We start from the raw sequence: 26,006 nt of genomic DNA, 5'->3' as shown, positions 1-26,006 counted from the left end.
CTGTCAGGGAGACACGTCAGGGCAGGCTGTGGAGGCAGAGTTGTGAGAAGTAGGAATTAGGGGAAGGGAGGGCATGTGTGCACATGTATGTGCATGGGTGTGTGCAGAACAAGGCAAGTGCTTGCCTTTTGAACCAGGGGAACGGGGAGACTGGGTTGGGCCATGCATGTGTGTGAGTGAGTGCATGTGTGAGTGTATGCATGCGTGTGAGTGCATGTGTGAGTGTATGCATGCGTGTGAGTGCATGTGTGAGTGTATGCATGCGTGTGAGTGCATGTGTGAGTGTATGCATGTGTGTGCATGTGTGAGTGTATGCATGAGTGTGTGCATGTGTGTGTGCATGTGTGAGTGTATGCATGTGTGTGTGCATGTGTGAGTGTATGCATGTGTGAGTGCATGTGTGAGTGTATGCATGCGTGTGAGTGCATGTGTGAGTGTATGCATGTGTGTGTGCATGTGTGAGTGTATGCATGTGTGTGTGCATGTGTGAGTGTATGCATGTGTGTGTGAGTGCATGTGTGAGTGTATGCATGCGTGTGAGTGCATGTGTGAGTGTATGCATGTGTGAGTGTATGCATGCGTGTGTGTGCATGTGTGAGTGTATGCATGTGTGTGTGCATGTGTGAGTGTATGCATGTGTGTGAGTGCATGTGTGTGTGAGTGCATGTGTGAGTGTATGCATGTGTGTGTGCATGTGTGAGTGTATGCATGTGTGTGTGAGTGCATGTGTGAGTGTATGCATGTGTGTGTGCATGTGTGAGTGTATGCATGTGTGTGTGCATGTGTGAGTGTATGCATGTGTGTGTGAGTGCATGTGTGAGTGTATGCATGCGTGTGAGTGCATGTGTGAGTGTATGCATGCGTGTGTGCATGTGTGAGTGTATGCATGCGTGTGTGCATGTGTGAGTGTATGCATGTGTGTGTGCATGTGTGAGTGTATGCATGTGTGTGAGTGCATGTGTGTGTGAGTGCATGTGTGAGTGTATGCATGTGTGTGTGTGCATGTGTGAGTGTATGCATGTGTGTGTATGTGTGAGTGTATGCATGTGTGTGTGCATGTGTGAGTGTATGCATGTGTGTGTGAGTGCATGTGTGAGTGTATGCATGCGTGTGAGTGCATGTGTGAGTGTATGCATGTGTGTGTGCATGTGTGAGTGTATGCATGTGTGTGTGCATGTGTGAGTGTATGCATGTGTGTGTGAGTGCATGTGTGAGTGTATGCATGCGTGTGTGCATGTGTGAGTGTATGCATGTGTGTGTGCATGTGTGAGTGTATGCATGTGTGTGTGTGCATGTGTGAGTGTATGCATGTGTGTGTGCATGTGTGAGTGTATGCATGTGTGTGAGTGCATGTGTGTGTGAGTGCATGTGTGAGTGTATGCATGCGTGTGTGAGTGCATGTGTGAGTGTATGCATGCGTGTGTGTGTGCATGTGTGAGTGTATGCATGTGTGTGAGTGCATGTGTGAGTGTATGCATGCGTGTGTGTGCATGTGTGAGTGTATGCATGTGTGTGTGCATGTGTGAGTGTATGCATGTGTGTGTGCATGTGTGAGTGTATGCATGCGTGTGTGTGCATGTGTGAGTGTATGCATGTGTGTGTGCATGTGTGAGTGTATGCATGTGTGTGTGCATGTGTGAGTGTATGCATGTGTGTGAGTGCATGTGTGTGTGAGTGCATGTGTGAGTGTATGCATGTGTGTGTGTGCATGTGTGAGTGTATGCATGTGTGTGTGAGTGAATGTGTGAGTGTATGCATGTGTGTGTGCATGTGTGAGTGTATGCATGTGTGTGTGAGTGCATGTGTGAGTGTATGCATGCGTGTGAGTGCATGTGTGAGTGTATGCATGTGTGTGTGCATGTGTGAGTGTATGCATGTGTGTGTGCATGTGTGAGTGTATGCATGTGTGTGTGAGTGCATGTGTGAGTGTATGCATGCGTGTGTGCATGTGTGTGTGTGCATGTGTGAGTGTATGCATGTGTGTGTGCATGTGTGAGTGTATGCATGTGTGTGAGTGCATGTGTGTGTGAGTGCATGTGTGAGTGTATGCATGCGTGTGTGAGTGCATGTGTGAGTGTATGCATGCGTGTGTGTGTGCATGTGTGAGTGTATGCATGTGTGTGAGTGCATGTGTGAGTGTATGCATGCGTGTGTGTGCATGTGTGAGTGTATGCATGTGTGTGTGCATGTGTGAGTGTATGCATGTGTGTGTGCATGTGTGAGTGTATGCATGCGTGTGTGCATGTGTGAGTGTATGCATGCGTGTGTGCATGTGTGAGTGTATGCATGTGTGTGTGAGTGCATGTGTGAGTGTGTGCATGTGTGAGTGTATGCATGTGTGTGTGAGTGCATGTGTGAGTGTATGCATGCGTGTGAGTGCATGTGTGAGTGTATGCATGCGTGTGTGCATGTGTGAGTGTATGCATGCGTGTGTGCATGTGTGAGTGTATGCATGTGTGTGTGCATGTGTGAGTGTATGCATGCGTGTGTGTGCATGTGTGAGTGTATGCATGCGTGTGTGCATGTGTGAGTGTATGCATGCGTGTGAGTGCATGTGTGAGTGTATGCATGTGTGTGCATGTGTGAGTGTATGCATGCGTGTGTGCATGTGTGAGTGTATGCATGAGTGTGTGCATGTGTGAGTGTATGCATGTGTGTGAGTGCATGTGTGAGTGTATGCATGTGTGTGTGAGTGCATGTGTGAGTGTATGCATGCGTGTGTGCATGTGTGAGTGTATGCATGTGTGTGTGAGTGCATGTGTGAGTGTATGCATGCGTGTGTGCATGTGTGAGTGCATGTGTGAGTGTGTGCATGTGTGAGTGTATGCATGTGTGTGTGAGTGCATGTGTGAGTGTATGCATGTGTGTGTGCATGTGTGAGTGTATGCATGTGTGTGTGCATGTGTGAGTGTATGCATGCGTGTGTGTGCATGTGTGAGTGTATGCATGTGTGTGTGCATGTGTGAGTGTATGCATGTGTGTGTGTGTGCATGTGTGAGTGTATGCATGTGTGTGTGAGTGCATGTGTGAGTGTATGCATGTGTGTGTGCATGTGTGAGTGTATGCATGCGTGTGAGTGCATGTGTGAGTGTATGCATGTGTGTGTGAGTGCATGTGTGAGTGTATGCATGCGTGTGAGTGCATGTGTGAGTGTATGCATGCGTGTGTGCATGTGTGAGTGTATGCATGCGTGTGTGCATGTGTGAGTGTATGCATGTGTGTGTGAGTGCATGTGTGAGTGTATGCATGTGTGTGTGCATGTGTGAGTGTATGCATGTGTGTGTGAGTGCATGTGTGAGTGTATGCATGCGTGTGAGTGCATGTGTGAGTGTATGCATGCGTGTGTGCATGTGTGAGTGTATGCATGTGTGTGAGTGCATGTGTGAGTGTATGCATGCGTGTGTGTGCATGTGTGAGTGTATGCATGTGTGTGTGCATGTGTGAGTGTATGCATGCGTGTGTGTGCATGTGTGAGTGTATGCATGTGTGTGTGCATGTGTGAGTGTATGCATGTGTGTGAGTGCATGTGTGAGTGTATGCATGTGTGTGTGCATGTGTGAGTGTATGCATGCGTGTGTGTGCATGTGTGAGTGTATGCATGTGTGTGTGCATGTGTGAGTGTATGCATGTGTGTGAGTGCATGTGTGTGTGAGTGCATGTGTGAGTGTATGCATGCGTGTGTGAGTGCATGTGTGAGTGTATGCATGCGTGTGTGTGTGCATGTGTGAGTGTATGCATGTGTGTGAGTGCATGTGTGAGTGTATGCATGTGTGTGTGTGCATGTGTGAGTGTATGCATGTGTGTGAGTGCATGTGTGAGTGTATGCATGTGTGTTTAGGGGGTTCAGACAGCAGCACGTGCAGAAGCTTTAGTCATGAGGTGCACAATGAGCTTGGAGATGACACGCAGGTGTGTGAAAGGCAGATGCAGGTGGAGGAGCAGCCACGAGAGGAAGCCAGAGGGGAGCCATAAGGAAGGACCTTGGGCATCTTGCTAGGAGATTGACCAAGAGCTAGGTAGCACCACGGGAGGAATTTAGCCAGAGGGTGAGTGGGAGTGGACCTGTGTTTAGAATGTGAACTGTACTTGAGAGGTCTCTCGTGGGGATGAAGTACAGGAGGGGGTGGACGCACATCCTGGCAGGAGGAACTGAGGCCATCGGGTGGGAAATGAGGAGATGCAGAGTGGGACCAGGTCTCTGTGGCGTCTGCAAGTTGCTGCCTCCTTGGCAGTTTGTGGGATGCAGGGGGCAAATGCGAGTCAGGGCTGATGGCTGGGGTCAGGCTTAGCCAACTGGTGGTGGTGCCATTCTCTGAGCTGGTGAATGCAGGAGGAAGAACAGGCGGTGAGCAGGCAGTGAGCAGGATGCAGGGAGAAAGGGAAGGCAGACAAGTGGCTGGGGGAGGCGGTGAAATCCATGTCTACTGTCGTTATTCAATTGTGCTGTGTAAGGTGTAAGATATAATGATGAGAGAGGAACTACCTGCGTGTACAGGATGGGTTTGAGTTGAATTGCTGAAGGATGCTGGGTGGAGGCCACAGCCTACCTCCCCCTCCTCCTCCTCACCGGGGCATCTGGTCCGTCCCTTCCATGCAAAGGAAGTTCACATGCACCCTGCCCAGTCACCAGTGCAGAGGGGTGTGGGCTGGTGCTGGGGAGGGGGCAGCAGGTGGGGAGGGTGGAGGAAGAGGCAGTTCCTCTCTCAGAAGCAGAGGAGAACTGGCACAGGGAAGAAGGAGTGTGACAAGTGCTTTGTTTGTTTAAAGATTTATTTATTTGAAAGGCAGAGTGACAGAGAGACTTGAGAGATAGAAATGGAGTTAGAGGAGAAGGAGAGTGAGAGTGAGAGTGAGAGGGAGAGGGAGAGGGAGAGGGAGAGGGAGAGGGAGCACCTCCATCTGCTACTTCACTCCCCAAATGGCTGCAACAGCAGGAGCTGGGCCAGGCTGAAGCCATGAGCCAGGAACTCCTTCCACATCTCCACATTGGTGCAGGGCCCCAAACACTTGGGCCGTCTTCCACTGCTCTCCCAAGTGCATTAGCAGGATACTAGATGGGAAGCAGAGCAACAGGGACTCGAGCAGGCGCTCCTATGGGATACTGGCGTCACAGGTGGCAGCTTAACCCTCTGCCACAACGCTGGCCGCTGATGAGTGGTTTTGTGGTGAATTCCATAGGGGTGAGGATGAACAGATGAAGGGAGTTTTCATCTGCTGGTCTAGGTTGTCTCTGATAGCGCAAGGTCAAGGGCGTTTGCTAGGCGCAAGGAAAGGAGCAGTGTGCTGTAGACACGAGGGATCACGGGAGGGGTGATCCAATCAGGGACTCTAACTGGTCTCTGGGCAGGGTTTGGAGCCTGCAGAGCCTGGGGCTGCTGTGGGGTGGAGCTCTCCTAGGTACCATATTGGACAGGAGGCAGGGGATTGGGGGAGGGGCTGTAGGGCCCAGTGGAGCAGAAGGCAAGGGTGGGAACAAGGGCTCTGGTCTCCTTATGGAAGGAAGATAAACCAGAGAGGTCTATGGACTGCTAAAGATGGGAGGGGGAGCCAGAAACTCTCACTCTTCACTGGGGAAAATGTTGGCTTTGCAGAGGGGAACTAGAAACTCTCATTCTTCACTGGGGAAAATGTTGACTCTAGCCGTTCTCTGGCTCTGTATCTCTCTTACTGCGATGAGAGTGGGAAATGGGAATTTCGGGTTTGAGTTCCAGAATCCTTTTGGGGCACCAAGGCTGAGAGTGTGGCCTGAGTAGATGGAGGAGAGGGCTGTGGTGGGCAGCAGGTTGAGGCGAGGAGTGGGCGCCCAATGAGTCACAAGCACCCCTAAGGTACCCTGCGAGGTGGTAAGACAAGGGGCGGGGTTAAGAGCCAGGATCCCAACTGGCCTGGGGTGTGAGCAGGGAGCTAGCTCAGGAGGGTTAAAGGGCAGGGAGGAGGAGCCAGGAGTGGAGAGACGTGGTGGTCATGAAGTGGTCATGAGGCTGGGAGTGAGAGAAGCCCCCAGGCAGGAACAAAGCAGAGACTGGTCCTGGGCCACACCTGCTCTGGGCAGTGTGTGGTGACAGCAGCAAGAATAGCTTCTGATGGAGATGCCAGGAGAAAGTCCCTGGTGATGGCAGCCACGTGCCAGGGCCTTCTCGCGTGCCCTCCTCGGCCCCCAGCTCAAGGCTCCGTGCCCTCCACACCTCTTGGTCATCTTGAGCACTCCCATCTTTACCTCTGCTGCCAGGTGCTGGCTGCAGGTGACCGCAGGGCAGATGCTGAGAAAACACCTGTTCGGAAGCCCTGTGCCCGGGGCCTTTTGGGCTGGAAGCATTTCTACCCGAACTTGAGGGAACCTGGTACCATGAGATCTCAGGGAGCAGTCTCAGTGACCCCAGGAGAACATGAGCTGATGACAGGCAGGCTGAGATGCCCCCAGTGACTGCACTTGCCATGTGACTTGGCCTGAGCTGGACGCCAGGGTTCCTGATGGCCTCAGCTGCTGAGCTGGGCAGAGTGCAGACACCATCACCTCTGGGAGGCCTCTGTAGGGTGCAGCCAATGGGATGCACAGGGGAGAGCATGGGTGACAAAGGGGTCTGGGAAGGAGGGAGCCACAGGTGATAGAGGCAGAAGGCAGGAGGACATGGTTTAAATGATAGCCGTCATTTCACAACTTTCCTCTTTATTGGGCACAAAAGGGAGTGAGGGTTGGGTGGGGACCAAAAGGGGGGATTTTCTGCTTGGCCGGAAGTTTCCAGGCTCTAAGAGCAGGCAAAGCGATGGAACATTCTAGAACACTCTAGAAATTCCTTAAAGTCTTCTCCAAGGAGAAGCGACTCATCATTCATGTCAGGGTGGGTTAAGGCACTTTTATTTTAATAGCAAAGGCTGAGATGAAAAGACAGGACTAATAGTAACAGTCTCAGCAACAGCTGAGCGCCTACTGTGTGCTGGCTGTCCTAGAGCTCGGCACTCCCTCTCTTGTTTAATCCTCACAAGGGCCCTGTGAAGTTGCTACCCAAGGGGAAGGAAGGCCCAGGGCGGTTAGGGTCACTGGTCTGCGGCGGCTTCTGGATGTGTGGAGAAGGGGGCACTGAGTTCTGCGGGGTGCTTGTCTTCCAGGGTCACCCATTCTCCAATCAAGGGAGAGACCTGGTCCCCAGCCCTGCCCCCACCAGGGTCCTTTCTCCTTCCCCTTGGGTTTGTGGCCTGAGGAGATCCCTGGCGCTCACTCGCCCTCTCCCTATGCACCCTGAGCGCTCAGAGGAAGCCGACGCAGGCTAACTGAATGCATAACTTTATTAAATAAATGCTTTGTCATGACAAAAGACAAAGATCAAGGAGTAACATAAATTATAAGTTGAATAAATAGCATACAGCAATCTTCACTTTTTAATAAAACGTGAGATCCTCTGGGTGTTTTGTTTTTTTTGTGGTTTTTTTATTTCCTTAAGTACAAAATGCTAAACAGGAGCTGAGCTCTTCCACGTTCACGTGATAGTTTTCTGCCTTTTGCTTTTTCACAAACTGGTTTCGTTTATTGGCTTATTTTTCCCATCCTTTCACCAGTAAAGATTATGAGCATTTATTGTTGTTTTAAAGTTGAAAACAAAAACAAGTAGAGAGACCAGAGCTATGGTATGCATGTACCTAACACTACAGAGAGCTACAGTAATATGTGCTGTGCTTATTGCTGTCTTAAAGAAAAAAACCAACCGGTAGGCAACTCGGAATCTGAGGGAATCTTGTCTGACAACGGTGCTATCCATGGGAGCTACTGTGTGACGGTGGTGGTGGTGGTGGAGATGGGGCTCAGGCGGTGGCCAGGGACCAGAGAAGCGGGGCCAGTGGGTGCAGGGGGGGCTGGAGACCCCTTCCCCTCGGGCCCTCCCCACCCAGAAGGAACAAAGAGGCCAGAGTCTGCCAATGTCTACACTACAGACTCCAGGAGAAAACCAAGAAAGTGTGTTTTTGAAACAAGAAACAAAAACCTACAAGACAAAAGGAGGTGGTGAAACAGTGCAAAAGGATCCTTGCACCTTAGTGGTTTTAAAAAATAAAGACAGTACAACAGACGGTCGGATGGTCACACCCCTGTCCTTGCCCCCACTCTGCTCAAAACTCAGCCTCCTTTCTCCTGGAAGCAACAGCACTTCCTCTCTGAGACCAGTGGGTAGCGTCTCCTTGGCCCTCCCTGTCTGGAGGTCCCATTCTGGCCTGCAGTTCTCTGGGTCTGAGTCTGTGGATAAAGGTGGCAGGGGGAGAGGGAGGGGGTAACCGGCCCACCTTGAGGGGGCTTGGTGGGTGCAGTGGCAGCCGTGGCAGCCCTGTCACTGTGCGTGAGCTGGGGAGGAGGGTGGCTGAGACCCACCTCGCTCCGAGAAGGTGAACCCCTCGGGGTTACCATGGAGACCACGAGGCAGTGATGGGAGGATGGGGCGAGGGGGAAAGGTGACCACACAAGGCCTCCTGTGCTCACCTTCCATCCCTGGGTCAGGGCTGAGTGTCCCAGGCCTGTCTGTGTAGGCCTGGCTGTCAGAGAGGTGTTTGAGTCTCCCCCTCCCCAGGTGCCCATCTTTGCCAGCCCAGGTGGGTCAGGGCAGGCTGGGGGAAGGAGGAGCCGTCTTGTCCAGGCCTCCGTCCATTCCTCGTGGTACTAGGGAAGACGGAGGCGTCTTCTCCACTGCTGGAGTGAGGCTTGAGTCAGCAGGGGCAGGGGTGGGCCACACTCAGACCTGGGGCTGCGATAACTGAGGGTGTAAGGCTGTGGGGTGAGCAGAGAGCTGGCCAACAGCAGCCTGGAGCCCAGGAGATCCCTGCTCAGGACCTAGCCTGCTGGCACCGTCCAAACCCTGCCCAGGGTGGAGGGTGACCGTCCCTCAGTGATTTCCTTCCACAGTCTTCTCCCTTGGGTGCAGCCAGTTTTCCCATTCGGGATGCTTAGTTCCATGTGTCCATGCAGGTCCAGTTTCCTCTTGGGCTGGCCAGATGTGCCAACACACCCGTGTGAGCCAGGGAGACTCACAGGTTTGGGATGGCAGGCGTGAACTCTTGAGGACTGGAGAGGCTGTGGGGGCTAAATCAACCCTTCTCCCTACCTGCGGCTGCCAGCAGAGAGCCAGCCTAAGGGGCAGAGACCTTCCACGTCAGGTCAGCAGACAGCGGGGAAGGAGGGAGCCCCTCTTGGGAATCAGGGAGAGGGAGGAGGAGGCAGTCCCTGGCTCAGTCTCTTCTTAGGGGTGTGGCACCCCAGTATCCACTTAGCAGACCCCAGCTGGATGACTGCTCAAGATCCAAAAGAAGAATGGCAGAAGGAGGAGTAGGGTGCCAAAGGTTGAGGATACTGGCCAACGACATAGCACGGAGTCGGGGTTTGGGGATAGCTGTGTAGAGCGGCGGGGTGCACTGACGTGGGAGGTCAGGTCTTGGCGCTGTCGCTCCCATCAGGCCCTTTGTCTCGCAAAGCCGGACCACCTCTCTTGCCCCCAGCCAGCTGCCCAGGCTAGGGGAGACATCTCTCACATGCTGCAGCCACATGTTTCTCACGCAGTTGCTTCTTCCCTGTCCCTTGTCCATTGCCCCAAGTTAGGTGTTGGAGGGTGGTTTCCTCTGGGTCACGTCATCAAGAGAGAGCTTCATCCACAGCAAGAAACCTCTGTGGCAGTGGCCAAGCCTCCTTTGGGGGGTGGGCCAGCTCAGCCTTCCAGCACAGTGCCAAGGCCACCCATATGTGGAGGACGAGAGTTTTTCTTGGATCGGAACCCGGCTGTCTGAGGCACCTGCCCCTGGTTGTCCTGGGCCCTTCTTCCATCCTCTGCCTCAGGGAAGAAGCAAGGCTTGGCCAGAACAAATGAAGAGCAGGAAAGATTCCTTGGCCTCAGGTGGCTCATGGTGGTCTGAGGGTGGGCAGTCTGAGCTCAAAGTTTCGCCCCTTCAAAATCCCGACCAGTTCCTGCTGATCCTTATTCCCATGCAGCTTTTAGAGTCCAGGATCCGCCTTGAGATCCTTGCCTTTCTTGGCTCTGTGGCCTGAGTTGAGCTCACTCCTATCTTACAACCTGCTCTGCCATTCTCTTCTCTCTTTGAGTCCCAGTGGGCTTGTGCATTAGCGATGCCCAGGAATTTCTATCGGCTGTGTCCCTTCCTGCCACCTCTCTGTCCCTCCACGCCGTCTACTCTGGCCTCAACAATCAGCTTCCTGTTGCTCTGCACCCACAGCCTTCCCCACCACCTCCCTCTTGGCCATCTCTCCGGTCAGTCTCTCTCCTATTCTGCCAGTGGGGAGACTGAGAGAGAGACCTTTCAAATGCTCTGTCCCCAGGCAAGGACAAGGCCAGGGCAGGACTCATGCTGCAACATGGACCTGCTGGGCTCATTTGGTGCCATGTCCTGAGGTTCAGAGACGATGGCTTCCCAAGGTTCTGAAGACTGGAATGGGATGAGCCAGGGAACAGCAACAAAGGCTGACTTCTACCTGGCTGTTCAACACCATGCCCCAGACAGACCTGGGTTTGCTGCTTGTGGGGAGCCCTGACTAGGGGCAGGGATACTGCGATTATGGGTTGTATTTGGACAATACGGATTTTCTTGGTTTTCCCAGAACGAGGAAGCTTCTCAACGCCCCCATTGGAACTACTTTGAAAAATTAATGCAAAAAGAAAAAAAAAAAGGAAGAAACGAAATAAAGATAGGAGATAGATTTACATGCCTATATATGACTATATGGAGCCTTGTAGATGATACAAGCCCACTTGGTTTTCAGTCCATCCTCCTCCACAGAGGGTGCTGTGCTAGTTGTGAATCCAATGCAACGAGGGGCTGAAGCCAGCAGGTCTCTGCAGGTTTTTTTAGTCACCCTGGAAGAACAGGTCTTTCCTGTATCCGGTGTGAACTGACTTCTACATGAATGCAGGGGCAGTGCAAAGGGCACACGGATTTCAGCCTCACGGATCTCGCTTAGGGAGACCTGTTTACCTAAGATCACTCAGCGGTGAAATCGATTACTTTTCGGAGGAATGGAATGCTTTTTTTTTTTTTTTTTTTAAATGAATCTGGGGGAGAGAGAGAGAAGACTCCTCCTAGGGGTTAGAGGGGAGGAGGCACGGGGGTCGGGCCGCCCACGTCTGCAGGCTGGAGGAGGAGACTGATCCGCGAGAGGCGATGACCTCTCTTGTCTTCCTTTCTCTCCCCGACCAATCGGAACGGGGAGAACGCCATCGAAGCCACGCCTTTCGCTGCCCGACCTCCTGCACCCAGCCCTGGCCCAGTGGCCTTTTCTCCTTCCTGCCCACGTGCCTTCTGGTCACTCTGTCTCTCTTCTTCTCTGCCCTACGCTGACGCGTTCCTCCCTTCTCTTCCTCTTGCCCCTCTCCGCTCGTTCAACCTGCCTCAAAAAGAAAATCCTGCCCAAGGAGAGGTCTCCTTAGCTTCTGGCGTCTCCGTTGTTGCCATATTCAAAGTCGAGCCCTTGCGAGAGATTCCGAGGCCCTCAGTTTCCTCAAATAGATACATGTGTATTTCTTTTTCCCTTAAATGAGATGAATGGAGTGGCGTCCTGGGGTGGAGGGAGGCGCTGGCTGGAGTCGGGGCTGGGGGTGGGGGGGCGAGGGGGGACGGGGAGGGGACGCATCACTCAACGTTACTGCTGTCGAAGGCGTGGCACTGAAAATCTCCGTCCGCGTACTCCATGCCTGGCAGCTTCATCCCGTACTTGTCCACGCACCAGCAGATGCCACGTTTGCGGCCGCGGGAAGGCTTGCACTGGGGCGCAGAGCGACAGGCAGTGAGGACGGTTGTACCCGAGGCTCTGTTGCTGCCCATCTTACCCCCCTCCCCGGCCTGACTGATCCCTAGAGAGGGCAGGGGACTCTGGTGTTCCAATTTCAGAAGTGAGCCTGCCTCTGGCTAGAGCCTAAGATCTCTATTTTGTTCTTGTTGTTGGTATCCATTTGGGGTTCTCCAACCTAGAATTCTGTAAGGCTCTCCAAGAGAGGTGCACGCCCTGATAATCATGACTGTGGCAAGAATAATTAATAATAACGGGTACCGTAATTACTTGCCACCTGATAATGGCAAGGATGTAACAGGAGGCAGCACTGTGCTGCATGGTCACGTACCAGAGCTGCTGAACACTGTCTAGTGTCCCAGAGATTAAGCACTCACTTCTCTCAATGCTGTGAGGCAGGGACTGCTCTGCCCATTTTATACCGTGGTCTTGAGGCACAGAGACAAAACGTGCCTGGGGTGAGAGGACATGACTAGGAAGTGGCAGAGCCAAGGTTTACCGTAAGGTGCTCTGGCTCTTACGCTGCCTTAGATTGGGGGTGCCTTGGAGGCAGCAGCAGCAGCAGCAGCACGTGGGAACTTGTTATACATTGGAGAGCTCAGAGTCCGCTCCAGACCTGGCGCCTAGCCAGCAGCACCTTAACAAGCCCTCCAGGGGACTCTGACGCTCTCGGATGTCCAGGGGTCACTGGGTTTTGGGAAACACTAAATCACCAGTGGTAGAAGTCTTAGCTACGTGCAAGGTGGCCCTCTCTTGGCAGGTGCCATTTTTGGAGCCTAGGAGCTCGGGAGAGGAGATGACCACATACCTGCTTTCTCTTGTAGAATCCTTTGCGGTCACAGTTGGGCAGGTACACGGCCCGGGGCACCATGCGTGGGCTGGCTTTGAGCTCCTGCAGGGATGCCTCCATGTGTCTGCGGCAGGGGCCCTGTGTGGACAGCAAGGATGAGCACCTGCCACGGCCCAAGTGGACACGGCAGCTGACAGGGCTCAGGGATGAGTTGCCACCCTTGGTTCTTTGCTCCCTATCCCCGTTGTGTGCCCCAAGAGTGTACAAGGATCCACCTGTGGCCAGATGTGGAGCCATGTTTTCCCTTTGGTCCTTCAGACCACCCACCCTCGGCTTTCTATCCTGCTGGGAAAGAAAGTCTGGAGGTGGCTGTCTCTGGATGCTCCAGGAAAGCCTCCAGCTCTGGGGGTGACACACCTAGCAAGTGGCCACTGCACTGGCAGGGACTCTTCCCGCACGAGTGCCACCTCTGTTCCTGCTCTCTCTGTCTCCGACAATTCTCCCGAATCCTAAACTGAGCTCCCAGGCACACAGTTGGTCCCTGGCCAGGCCATCATACTTTCTGCTGCCTCAGCTGGGATGGTCAGGAGGTGGGGGGTGGCAGACGGTAGGGTCCTCAGGCTCACCTGCTCAGATTCCTGTCTCATCTCAGGCGGGGAGACAATCCGGGGGTGGGCAGTGTTCTCAGCTCCACCCACGAACTTGGACTGGGTCAGCTTCTTCCTGCGGTCCTTCTTCACGGCCTCGGCCTTCAGCTCAGAGATGCGAGTGTGCTTGGGCCGGAAGACCTTGGGGGAGTAGGTCTCCTCGGCCATCTCGGAGGTGGTGGGCTCCTCATGCTCGCGGGAGTCTCTCTCTGCAGGGGGAGGGAAAAGGCCTCAAGGTCAGCCTCCCAGGGCGCGGTGAGTAATCAAGGCTACAGTGGACCAGGTCTCTGCTCTCCCAGGAGGAGGGGCCGAAGCTCATTCAGCGGTGGGCAACTTGGCGTGGGGGGCAGGGGAAGAGTGGGCAGGAAGGCTTCCTGGAGGAAGGGACCATGGGCAGAGTCTCTCTGATCCACAGTGGAAGGGTGACAGGAGGGAGAGGGTTCTGGGGGGTAGGAAGGAGGAAGGGTGAGGAAACTGTCCCCTGGAAGGTGTGGGCAGTTTGCTGGTTGGAGTTGGCTAAAGCAGATGGGGTGGTGGCGGGAGGTGGGGTTGAGAGCTGAGATGCTGGGGATCCCAGCGACAGCTAAGATGAGCAGAGGCCGCAGGCTCTCAGAACCACTGGGCTTGCGGATGGATTTGGATCCACGGAACCAAGGTCCTGGGGTCTGGAGCTGAATGGTGGGGAGGGAGGAGGAGCAGGGGACCCAAAGGGCAGGAAGAGGGGAAATGGGAGCCAGGTGAGCTGGATGGACGTAGGAGGCCAGAGGGAGCAGCAGGGGGCAGACAGAATGAGGCCTCGCTCCAGGCCCCTGGAGGCTGGGCCATTACTCAGCCTCAGTCTGAGAGAGGCCGACAGCTGTCTAGGGCGGCGCAAGTTTAAATATAGGAGTGACTTGGTGACAGTCTGTATTTAGCTGACTTATGACCTTTAGAGAACCAGGACTTCGTTCATGTATTTGTAGGTCTGAACTCCACGCCAAGCCCCCTTTTCCCCTGGCCTGTCCAGATTTCCACTAAATTCTCTCGTAGACACCCGGCTCTGGGTCCCTTTCTCTTCTCAGCTCTTCCCCCACACACCCCCAGCCTCACAGACTCAGAGTGGGGAGACCTATGATTGCTTCTCCCACATGGGCAGGATGTGGTCAGGATTCCCCACCATGAGACAGGTGCTGGGGTGGGTGGGTGTGGGTGGTTCTGTCTTCACTGATCTGTTCTCAAATACCCTAAAAAGGAAATGGGGCTTTGAGTGACCCCAAATAAACAGGATGAGGCAACGGGACATCCTATTCCCCATCCATCCCCATATTCCAGGATTCCCGGAAGTGGTGATAGTCCAGCACCCCGGATGGGGAATGTGGGTGGAGAGGGGGGTGCAAGGGGAGAGCAGCCACCTAGGAAGACAAAGTCTTTGGTCCCTGGGGCAGGCACGGAGGCTGTTTTTTGAGCTCCCAGCCCAGAGGAAGGTGCAGGGAGCTCTTGCAGATCTGGCCTAACCAGGCCAGGTGGCAAGAAGCCCCCGAGCACCTGCGTCTTTCTTGGCTCAGGATTTGTGAGGTTTAACGAAGGACTCTGGTCTGTAAGACCCTGGCAGGGAAGCTGCTGCCTGGAGGAAGACTCCAAGGGTGTGGAGTGGTGGTGCTGAGCTGATGGGCTTGTGCATGCCCAGGAGATCGGAGGCTATTCCTGGTGGGCAAGATGCTAGGGAGAAGGCGGCAGCAATGTGCTGTGCAGGCTCATCCTGCACAAAGCCCAACACCAGGACCCCAGCCCTCCTCTGCCTCCTCACTCACTCCACCCAGTTGTCTCCTGATGTCCCCCGTGCCTGGTGATTTCTCAATGGGGTGAAGTGCTTGATAGGTAGATTAGGGAGTAAGCTAGTGATGTTTTGGGGTCAAGCTGTATTCTGGGGTTTCAGGACAAAGGTTGCAGGGGGTGGGCAGGTGAGCATGAGCATGGCAGGTTTGGGGGAATCTGAAGATTGCATCATATACCCAGGATGGGGGGAGTGGTGAGAGAGGGAGAGCTGACCCTGGTGAGAAGGGCTGTTGGGCGCTCCTCCCCAAGAGGCTGCACACACTTCACTCAGCCTCTCTGGGCATCAGCAAGCAGGGTAGGAGCCAGGGCAGGAGACGGATGCCCTTGAAATGCTGGGGCCTTGATGGGGTTGGAGAGGCCGGATGGCCAAACCCCTTCCCCAGTGAATACCACAACCAGATGGAGTGCAGGGAGAGGCTTGATTGAGGGCTGGCTGCTGGCCAGGGCAGGGACAGAAGGTGAGCAGCTCCTGCAGTGGGCTGCTCCAGCAGAGCCTGGACAGCCAGCAAAGCTGGGTTCCCAGGCTTGGCCTCTGAGCCCAGGAGGCACCCACTCCTGGAGTCCTGCAACTGACCACTTCGCCTGCACCCACTGAGCCCCAGCGGAAAGAAGTGCATGCACTTGTGTCTAGCTCTTGAAGATCTGGGAAGGGGGTGTCATCCTGCCCACCCCTGGCCCCCAGTCTCTTGGAGGCAGCTCTGTCCCTTTGGTCGGAGGACGTTTTCCTCCAGCTGTCATCTCAGTCCGCTCACATGCCTTGGGCTCGGCAGACTTGGATACACGGGGGCCTTCTTTCAAGCTGCTTCACCTTTTAAGACTTTCTCAAAGATGTGCTATAGGCTGTCCTTGTATTGGGTCACCTTTCCTGGGAGGAGAATGGGGGGCTAACACACGGTTCCACAAACCTCGGGGCAAATGAGCTTTGGCCCCTCTCAGCCTTTTCATTGGCAGTGGTCAGGTGTTTTCCCCAACACCAGGCCGTGACGATATTGGACAACAAATGTAGATCCTGGTCTCTTCCTTTAAGGACCTCAAAATACTCCTGGCAAACCCTCTCTCCTTCCCCTAGCCTCAGGGGGGTGGGGCCCCTGAGGACAAGGCTCCCTACACCCGAGCCTGCAGCCACCTTGGCTGCTTCTCAAGGACAGGCTCTGATTCTTGCTGTGCCTCCCAGGTTTGGGTGCCACTTAACCCTGTGGGACCTATTCCTCCGTCCATGGAGGAGTCGAGTATCAAAGATACCGATCAGGGTCTTGTGGTCACCTGGAGGCTCCAGAGAGACAGTGGAAACCTGGAGGGGAGCCAGTGCAGAGCCGTGAAGATTAAAGATCTGGAAAGCAAGACGGAGCTGGAAGACCTGAGCCAGCTAGCACTACTCGGCTGCCTGGTGGCTCAAGTCAGAAATAAGCTTTCAGTGTTGGAAGGCTTTGCAGTTTAGGTCAAGCAAAAATAAGGCACAACAAGTACACTGGTACACCTGACCTACTTCATCAAGAGAGAATGAACCGAGGTTGCAGGGGGCACTTAGATGGGACACAGGAACCTGCTTCCTGGCTTCTTTGCCATGCACCTGAGCAGCAACAAAATACAGGGCTCTGGAGCTCTATAGACAAATAGGCCAGCACCTCTAGTGGCCAGTAGATGGCGTGGGAGACTGATGCTCACACAACCTATGCTCTTGTCTGGGGATCCTAAGCAGTTTTAAAATGTGCAATTTATGTGTCTCCTCTTCCTTCTCTGATTCACCACAATCCTTTCCTTGTATTTGGTGGTGGGGGGGGCGCTGCAGCACATGCACTGGAAGGGTCAGGGGTGTGCGAAGTGAGGGCGAGAAAGAGCCCATGTGCGGGCAGGGTGGGTGGGACAGCAGATGGAGGGATCGGAGGAGGGGGCAGCATTTAGGGGTGCATCGTGCCCTGCTGTTTCTTTAATCTGCAACTGGAAACTGACCTGGGGGGAAGAGAAACAGGTCCCAGACCCATCACCCACCTCTAGATGCAGAGGGGATTCTACAGAGGAGGGAAATGTGGAATATTGGACTTCCTCCTGAAGAGGAAGAGGCAGGGCCTTTGATGTCCTGTTAATAGCCAGCGACCAAGGAAGGGAGGCCTTTGGGGTGTTTGGGTGGGTTCTGCTCAGGCTTCCGTCCCTGGTCCTGCCAGCAAGCTCTCTAACAGCCCTGGTCCTGCCACAGCGGAGGGGGCCCCGGGCAGCCCCTGCATTCACAGAGTGTTCCCCGTTCCCTCTGAGGCAGCTGTGGGGGCTGTGGGCCTCTCCCCATGGTAACATGAACATGCGCCCAAGGACTGCACTCTTCCGAGTCCCAGCAAACATAGAGAGTGTCTAGGTGGAGGCCCAGCCGCTGTGGACTCTGAAGTGTCCGGGGCAGGGGGAGTAATACACCCAACACAATTGCACAATGCATACAAATTACCCAGACTCAACTGCTTCCTCCAAAGCTGCCCTTGGCTGCTGCTGTCCTCTTGCACTGGCCAGGGGTTTTGGTGGCAGGCGCAGGCGGGCTCTTAAGAGGTGTTTGGGCTTTGATTTGCTTCCTAGTCACAGCGGTGGACAGATAGAGGGGGATGCTTGCTGCTGTCTGAAATCTGACCATCCACTCGGGGCCTCCTGATCAGGCCCCAGCACCACGACAGCTGGCCCTGGACTGCGGTTAGTCTCCCACTCCATCTTGACCAACGTAAGGGAAAAATGGGTAGAGCAGCTTGGCTTCAGAAGTGCACGAGATGGAGGTGCACTAGGGATTCATAGCCCTGGAAGAGTGTGGGGCGTGGCTGGGACACTGGGGAAGGTCAGTGCAGCTACACAGTGGCTTTAAAGTGTGACCACCCACGGCAGCAGGGTGCAGGGGGACAGGCAGAAAGCATCACAGGTGAGCCTGGATGCACTGGGCTTGTCTTTGGCCTAGGGCTGTGCTAGCCAATTCAGCAGCCATGAGCCAATGCGGCTGCTTAACATGAATAAATACTGAATAGAATACAAATTCAGTTCCTCGGTTGCTCCAGCCACAGTGCAGTGCTCCAGAGCTCCATGTGGCCACTGGCTACTGTGCTGGACAGCGTGGATATAGAACACTTTCATCATCACGGAAAGTTCTACTGGACAGAGCTGGCTGGAGGACACTGATCCGTGCCTGGGTAGGGACGAAAATAGCAAAGCCAGGCGCGGTGCTCCGCAGGCCCCCTCCCTGCCTCGCGCTGGCTGGCCTGCTGCTCTTCGCTGCAACACAAGGCCTGGGTGTTGTGGGGGGGAGTGCGGGGGATGAGGGATCAGCTGCTCCCTGTGTGAAAGTGGAAGACAAGTCTTGGTTTCCTGAAGTCTGACTGCTCCCCTGCTGGGATTTGCCAGATGACTCACTTGTACTGTGTGTGTGTGTCTGTGTGTGTTTGCATAAAGGGAAAAAGGCCCAGGGGCTGGCCAGGAGGGACTGTGGCACCTTCCTGGGGGAGCAGCAAGGACCCTCTTCTTCCTTGTCCCCTCCCTGGCCAGCATCTGCCTGGCTCCAGGCTCTGGGAAGATGGTTGGCTTTTCCTCTGTGGTCAGGAAGACACGTGCATGTTCTGGGCTCTTTTTAAAAGTGGAATCATGGGCCGGGGAGGAGACAAGCGCTGGTCTCTCCACAAGGACAATGGACCCCAGCAAGTGCCATCCTAAGGAACGGCTGCGAGAAGCAAGAAGGCCAGGAGGATGAGAGTGGAGTGGGGCAGGCTCCTGCGGGCAGGCCAGGGCAGCCAGGGGCTTCCTTCAGCCTCCCCAGACCCCCTCAGGAAGGGCTTGGGTGCTGCATACTTGTGGCAAGGCTGGCCAAGGCGGGGTTGTCACATCTCTATCCTGGCCAGAGAAATAAGGGCACTCTATAGCACAGAGAGGAAACATTCAGAATCAGGAGGCGGAGCACTCAGCTCCACCAGTGAGGAGACGCATCAAGCGGTGCCACCCCCAACCTCCAGCCGCTCTTCCTGGGAGGAAGATGGGGCTGCTGACTGTGAGGGCCTCTGTAAGCCTTGGTGCAGGTGTACTCTCCTTTGGTTCTGGTTTCTTCCTCCTTTCTCTTTGTTTGGTTGTGGGGAGGATGAAGACAATAACCCCTTCTCCTACCATGAGTGCTCAATGAGTTGATACTAATTAAGTCTCAGCACAGGAGGCTCGGTTGCCTCTCCCCTCCCAATCACCAGCTAAGAACTTGCTTGCAGCCCATCAGATCTGAGGCTCCCGGGGCTCTGCCTTTGTCTCTGGGGAATCTACCCGCCAACCCCAGGTGAGGACGTGGCATGGGTGCACTGGGAACCAGTCTCCACTTAGAGACCTCACCCTGGGAGTTCTTCCCTCTAATCCCTTTGCCTCATGCTGCATTAAGGGCATGAGGTCATCTGCCCTAAAAAGGCAGGAAAGGAGACCCATTCCCCCCCCCCCCCGGCCCCCGCACATGGATGTGGCAGGTGCCCAGCTAGAGACAGAAGGAAAGCTGAGGGCTCACTCACTCACGTCCCACATCCAGGGACCAGAAGGAAAGAAAGGCTCCTTCCCCTTTCTCACTGTGGCCACACTCCTTGCTTCCTGAGAGGTATTTGGTGATAAATGTGCACCTAGGGAACACGTTGCCCTTCTACACAGCCCCCACGGCGGTCTCTCCAGGAGACCAGGAAGGGGAGCATGCTTGGCAGGAATGCCTATGGGTGCTCCTCAGTTGCTCACCGGAGTGCCCTTTTCGACTTGGCCACATTTCCATTCCTGACCCATCACAGTCGGCTCAGAACCCGCCAGGCAGGCAGAGCCTTTACCGCAAAAGTCTGGCTGACCAGAAGGGGGCAGAAGAGAGCAGACAGAGCTTTCTTCTCCGGCACATCCCAGGACCAACAGCTCTGCAGGGAGTCAGGTCTGTCCACGGAGGCCCAGACTCTTCTTTCGTGACCTTTGGGTGGTGCAAGTGGAGAGTGGAGATGGCAGTTCCCTTCTCAGGGGAGGGAGGGCTCGCTGGGGCCTCTGTGTGGTCCAGTTAGGTGGCCACATGTGGCTACTGCACACTTGAAATGTGGCTAATACAACCAAGGGCATGGATTTTAAATTTTATTCAGTTTTAACTAGTTTAAAAGAACTGCTATCGATTCAGTTATTGGAAAATTCTGAAGTCTACATATGCAGAATGGCCTTGGGCCATGAATTGACTTGTTCTGCTTTAAATCTTTGAAACCTAAATGAAACCTAAATACAGATCCAATATTTCCAATGAGAATTTAGTGTCTGATTCAAGATGTGCTGTTAAGGTAATTAAAATGCACGCTGGATTTCTAAGACTTAATATATCTCATTATAACTTTTATTTTGAGCATGTGTTGAAGTGATTGTGTTAAAATCTATTAATAAAAGCAATTTCACCTGTTTCTTTTTATTTTTTGAAAAGGTGGCTACTTTTAAAAAATTAAAAATTACACACATGGCTTGTCTCACATTTCACCTGGGAGTGTTGCTAGAACGCATCAGAAAGAGTTATCTTATTATGGGCTGGAGGGATGTGACGGCCTTGATGGAACCATCTAGATGGTTCAGAGTAAGTGAAACCCACAGTAAACAGTTCAGCAAGGTCATCTGAGTCCTGGATCTGAGTGCAAATTCAGCCAGGCCTAACTTCAGGATTTGGCAAGGGATGGGGCCCTATCAGATGATTCAGGTTGACACATGAAAAATGAGGAGTGGAGATTTGCTGCCACGATTAAGATGCTGCTTGGGACACCTGCATTCCGCGTCTGAGTGCCTGGGTTCAAGTCCCAGCTCGGGTTCAAGTCCCAGCTCAGCTTCCAGTGCCAGCTTCCTGTTGATGGGCAGCTTGGAGGCAGCAGGTCACTGGTCCCTGCCATCCACACAGGAGAGCTGGACTGAATTCCTGGCTCCTGGCTTGTCTGACTGATGCAGGCATTCGGGAGGGAGAACCAAGAAGGTCTCTCTATTTGTCTGTCTGTCTGTGCTACCTTTCAAATCAATCAATCAACAAACAATCACTTGTTTAAAAATTCAGATAACCTATTTTGTTTCAAACATTCCTAGGGCTCAGCTGACTAGTCTAACCTAGTTGGGAGGAGGGGCTATTCTTTTTTTTCCTTTTTCAGATTTCAGAAAATATTTTTACTTTTAATTGTGACTACTTCAAAAGTTTCATGGAAAATGGAATTAAAAAGTAAGTTTATCTTGGTGCATAAATATTGGAAACCCATGCACAATTTTTTGTAATACACATGATCGACAAATGTGAATTTATACCAATGTGTGTCTTTGAAGACCCTGCATATGCATGGATTTCAGCATTTCTTTGCACCTGGATAACCTCACCTTTTAATTCTATTTCTCACAAGCATTTTGAAGTACCCTTGTGATGTACTGTGCACTTCACAAGAGCTATTAGAGAGCTGTTTGAATGCTCTGGTCACCGAGACATGATAGAGGTATCAGGGAAACAGCTTGTCTTATTTGCCTTCTTAATCATCCCAGAGGTAGGAGCTGTTGCCTTCAGTGTGTATGGAGATGGCTCCAGCACTCCCTGCAGGCCCACCTCAGGCCCCAGCTGTAACCTGGAAGCCTCTCTCCTCTCCCACTGAGAGATCTGCCGCCCGCCTGCAGGGGGCTCTCTCGCTCTTTTCCTTATCAGTTTTTATGTCCCAGGGTTCTTCCTCTTTCCTCCAGATGCCCATCCCCACCCCAGCTCACCTCAGAGCTCATCACCCTGCATCCCTGTCCCTTGTCAGGCCTGTGCTGTTGGAAGCAGGCCACTTCTGGGCTGGGTTCTCCTTGGAGATGGGGGCCACCTGCCCCCATCAGGAGAGCCCCCTGCCACCCAGGAAGTGAGATTTGGTGCCTGAACCTGCAGGGTGGGTGGAACGACATTTCTTCATAGCCCGTCCCTGTCCTCTGTCTCAAACTAAGCCACTGGCGCGAGCTGGCCCTGTCTGCAGGGTTGTGTAGGAAAAGAGCAAATGTGGGTATGAAATAACAGAGTGTTGCATTCTCTGCTGTGATTCCTCCACTCCTCCCCCTGCTGCCCCTAAAAACGGGCACCTCAGAATCACCCTGAGGGTTCCAGCAAAGGGTTCCCTAAAGGGTTTCATCATCACAGACATCACCCCAGAGGGCAGCACTTGCCAATATTTGCCGAAGGCCTTGCTGCTATTCAGACCAGGCCTGGACAAGGGTGCTTGTGGCTGGCAAAGCAGGTAGGAATGGCAGAAAGGAGTGGCAGGAGCTGAGTTCGAGTCCTGCCCCTCACCTGGGACAAGTGACTTCCCAATCTGGGCCTCAGCTTGTCCTCAGTAAAACAAAGGGCCTTGACTGTGATGCTGCCTCTGGGTGCCTCCCAACTCTGGCATTCTCTGGCCAATACCCAGACAATTCCTGGAGAGACGCTAGGACTGGGCTAAGCCAAGTGGTCCTGTGGGAAAGGCCACCTTCTCTGTCACAGAGGTTTCCAGTCTCTCCTCTGGCTTAGTATTTTAAAAAGAAAGAAATGACCTTATAATGGAAATCATGGACAGAAAGGGAGCTGGAAACAAAAGCAGTGTGTGGGGGGTCCTCTTGATCTTGGGGAAGGGTTGTAGAATAAGTCTACCCTGGCTTCCTGGTTTATCTGCTTCCTTATTTCCACAGACATGTCCTCAATCTTATTGCTTTCAGTAATGCTTCCAGATCACAAGTTCAGGATGGTGTCTGGGAATTGCAACTGTGACAACACTGTAGGAAAAGTGCAAAAGTCAAACTAAACAGAACCCTTCCCAGTTACCTCCTTGTCTCCCAATGGAACCCTGGTGCTGCCCTCTCGCCTCTGCCTCGGGGGTCCCTTGGTGCTCACTGTGCTCCTCCAGCTCTGGTTGCAGCCGGTCTGGAGTGTGCTGGTCCCTTCGCCAGAGGTTTGTTTTCCACACAATTAAATAATCTTCAAGTTTCTCAGGCATTACTCAGGTACAAAGGAAAAGCTTCAGACAGAGCCTACCCCCTTCCCTCTAGCTCCTCCCCCTTGCATGAAGGGACGGCGGCTTCTGCAGGGGTGCCTGCTCCCATGCCCTTTGCTGTAACCCTCACGCTGACCTCTGGCTCCCGGGTCAGCCTGGCCCTCCCTCTGCAGCTGTGGGCCCACCTGCCTGCTCAGCCCCGGCCCCAGCCCCAGCCCCAGCCCCAGGACTGACTCACAGCTGCTGCCCCTCAGGGGTTGCCTTCCAGTTGGGGGAGGGTTAGGGAGCCGAGAAAGGGGAAATGGACAGAAAAGGAGCTTGCACATGGCCAGCTACCCTTGTTCTTCCAGTCTGAGCTGACGCAGCAGAAAGAAGGGAAAGAAAAGTCGAGTTAATGCACCATCATCACTGGCCTTCCTAACTCCGTTTTGGTTGGCTACAAGCACAGCCAGTCTCTAAAAGACTTGTTTCAAAGGGAGGGAGTGTGAGTGGGAAAGCAATCTGGCTCCCTCAGTTTTCCATGATCGTGTTCAACCCAGACATAAATTTGGCCAATGAGCCTCAGTCTGGAACTTGCTTCAACATGGCATTTGGACCAGGCTCGCAGATGAACCCAGGGTGATGGGGGCCAAACCCCTCCAAGCGTCAAAGGCTGAATTCCTTTTATTTTAGGGAGGGTAGGTTTCCCTCCTGACTTCTTCCCTAGAGGCATACTTTCTGTCCCTCTTGGTCTCTTCTTTCTCACTGACAGAATGGAAACCCAGAACCCACCGTCCTCTCTGGCTCAAATTTGATGTCTCACCAGCCTGGGGCGGGTGAGTCTACCCGGTGCCGCCCATAAAAGCCACAAGGCCCCCCCCCACCCCAACAACACCCAGTGCAGAGCCCAGGCCTTCCTCCTGTCACTGCAGCTCACTCATATTTATTGAATTTGGTCCAATAAATAACTCCAGGCTCTCGCCCCCTCCAGCCTCACACACACAGCTCTCTGTTTCTATATCTATTTCTGCCCCTGAACTGGCTGAAGTAAAATGTAGAGCAGGCAGTGCCAGGCCAGCTCTGAGCACCCTTGCTCTGTGCCGACTCCCTCTACAGTCACCCAGCAACGCGCCCAGCAAAACACCAGGCCAACCCGCCTGCTGGTCTCCCTCCCCAAGTCCTGGCCGGCTGCCACCTTGCTCTCCTCCGCTCTCTGTCTCACTCCAGAAATGCACTTTTGGGGGTTATGTAATATAAACTATCTACAAATACATGATATAGATTTTGGTTAGGTGTGCTGTATAAATCACGTTATAGTCCATGCATATCATGTGTAATATACACATACTGGTATAAAGACCTCGAATCTGCACAGTGTATATTTAATGTATCCTAAACATTCCACTGCTCGGTTTTGGGTGGGAGGGCAGAGGGAGTTGGAGAGCAGGAATCTTGGCTAAAGGACCAAAGGGCATGCTTCCTCTGTCCATTTCCCTCTCTTTAAGAGCTGTCTCCTCCAACTTTTGGGGGACCCACCCAACAACAGCCCTGCAGCAGAATCCTGGAGCGCCCCCTCCTACTCGGCCCTGGCCGCGGGGAGCGCAGCCAACCCGCAACTGCTGCTCGCCAGGCACCTGCCTTGGGCAGGGTGGGGACTTTGAGAAGGGCTGGGGAGGGGGTGGGGAAGGGGAGGGTGCACCTGAATGGGAGTAGAGAATTCTAAAGAGGACCCTCCTAGGGACGAGAGTCGTGCGTTCTCGCGCGTGCGCCCCCAGTGGGTTAGACTGAGACATTGGATGCGTCCACTCTCCCAGTAACTGCGCGCGCGCCTGCGCCCTCAGCACACACCTTCCACACCAGCCACTGGATTGGGCAAACAGAAGCAGGGCCAAGATGCGGCTGAATGATATCTTGCATATTTTCGACGTGACTGGAGCCAGCGCGCTCCCTTCCAAGCCAGGAAATCAATTCATACCTCCCCCACCCTCCCCAGCGCTGAGCCTTTCCAAATCCACATTCCCCCAGCTGAAGGCGGGTGGGGCTGCCTTTGAAAAGTGGATCTTAATAAAAATAACCCCGCAAACCGACCTCTGGTGCTTCCAGTGTCTGCAGTCCCACCTCCCTCTGTTTTTTTTTTTTTTTTTTAATATCATCTTGCAATCCGGAGAACGATTGCCTTTTGCGAAGTTGGAGTGCTGGCGCCAGCCATGGGCAACACCTGTAGGGTTTGCGGGCATTGGGACCGAACCCAGGAAAGCTCTCTTGCCTCTTGGCAAGCGCGGAGACTCTGCTCTCCTACAAGACAGCCTCTGTAGTCTGCACTTAAGAAAATTCGTGTTGGGGTGCTTGTGAGTGAAGGAAGGGGAGATGGGCATGTTCCCAGGAAGAAACTACACTAAATAAGCATACTGAACCAATTTTAACTAACCACTTTTGGAGATAACCAGTAACCAAGTTAACATCTCAGAACCCATACTTCTGTGTACAGTTTATTAAACTTTTTTTTTTTAATTTTAGACTTGGTGATTTTCTATAAAGAAACACAGCCCAAGGAGGAGAACTGTTCTGATTGAACAAGTAGCTTTGTCAATCATTTAAGCCCTAAATGCCTGGCGCAGATAACATGGGGGCGGGGCCACCGGGGGCGGGGCCAGCAAGGGGTGGCCTGGTGCGTGGCCTTTTCTGTCTCCTCCCCCTGAATTTTGTATTCGTAGTTTCCAAGGCCCCTGAAGCGCTCACGCCACACCCCCTTATGATCTGGTTTGAGGGATGGGGGGGGGTGGAGGGTGGGGAATGGAGGGGGGGGTGGAGGGTGGGAGGTGGGGCAGGATGAGGGGTCGGCGTAGGCTTGGAGATCGCCAGCTCTGCATCTCACTCCCACCTTGCCTCGGAGCCTCACGCTCACCTTTCATCCAAGGTAACCTCTGAGCTGGGGAGGGGAAGGAACTGGATCCAGACACAAATACCCCGAACACAACACCAAACCCTTCTGCACGCCCCTCCCTCCAGCCGCAACCCCACCCCAGTGCTCCTAAAACATTCTTTCCCTTGCT

General features: G+C 53.6%; 1 protein-coding gene and 1 long non-coding RNA gene across 2 annotated transcripts in view; one reads left to right on the top strand and one right to left on the bottom strand.

The window, feature by feature from the left end:
* Positions 1 to 7,266: 7,266 nt before the first annotated feature.
* Positions 7,267 to 26,006, bottom strand: part of IGFBP5 (insulin like growth factor binding protein 5) — a 20,704-nt gene continuing 1,964 nt past the window's right edge. The window contains exons 2-4 of the mRNA XM_002712468.5: positions 13,187 to 13,416; positions 12,579 to 12,698; positions 7,267 to 11,745 (exon numbers count right to left, since the gene is read on the bottom strand). Of these exons, the coding sequence (XP_002712514.1) occupies positions 11,614 to 11,745; positions 12,579 to 12,698; positions 13,187 to 13,416 (482 nt within the window). The 3' untranslated portion in view covers positions 7,267 to 11,613. The remainder of the gene's footprint in view (positions 11,746 to 12,578; positions 12,699 to 13,186; positions 13,417 to 26,006) is intronic.
* The window catches only part of LOC138848933 (uncharacterized), a 20,162-nt gene continuing 19,932 nt past the window's right edge, over positions 25,777 to 26,006 (top strand). The window contains exon 1 of the long non-coding RNA XR_011387120.2: positions 25,777 to 25,870. This is a non-coding gene — a long non-coding RNA (uncharacterized LOC138848933). The remainder of the gene's footprint in view (positions 25,871 to 26,006) is intronic.

Source organism: Oryctolagus cuniculus, chromosome 3, assembly GCF_051225735.1.
Source record: "Oryctolagus cuniculus isolate XC-2025 breed Fujian yellow rabbit chromosome 3, ASM5122573v1, whole genome shotgun sequence".
Taxonomy (NCBI): domain Eukaryota; kingdom Metazoa; phylum Chordata; class Mammalia; order Lagomorpha; family Leporidae; genus Oryctolagus; species Oryctolagus cuniculus.
Note: the sequence above shows the minus strand (reverse complement) of the source record. Positions and strands in the feature narration are given on the sequence as shown.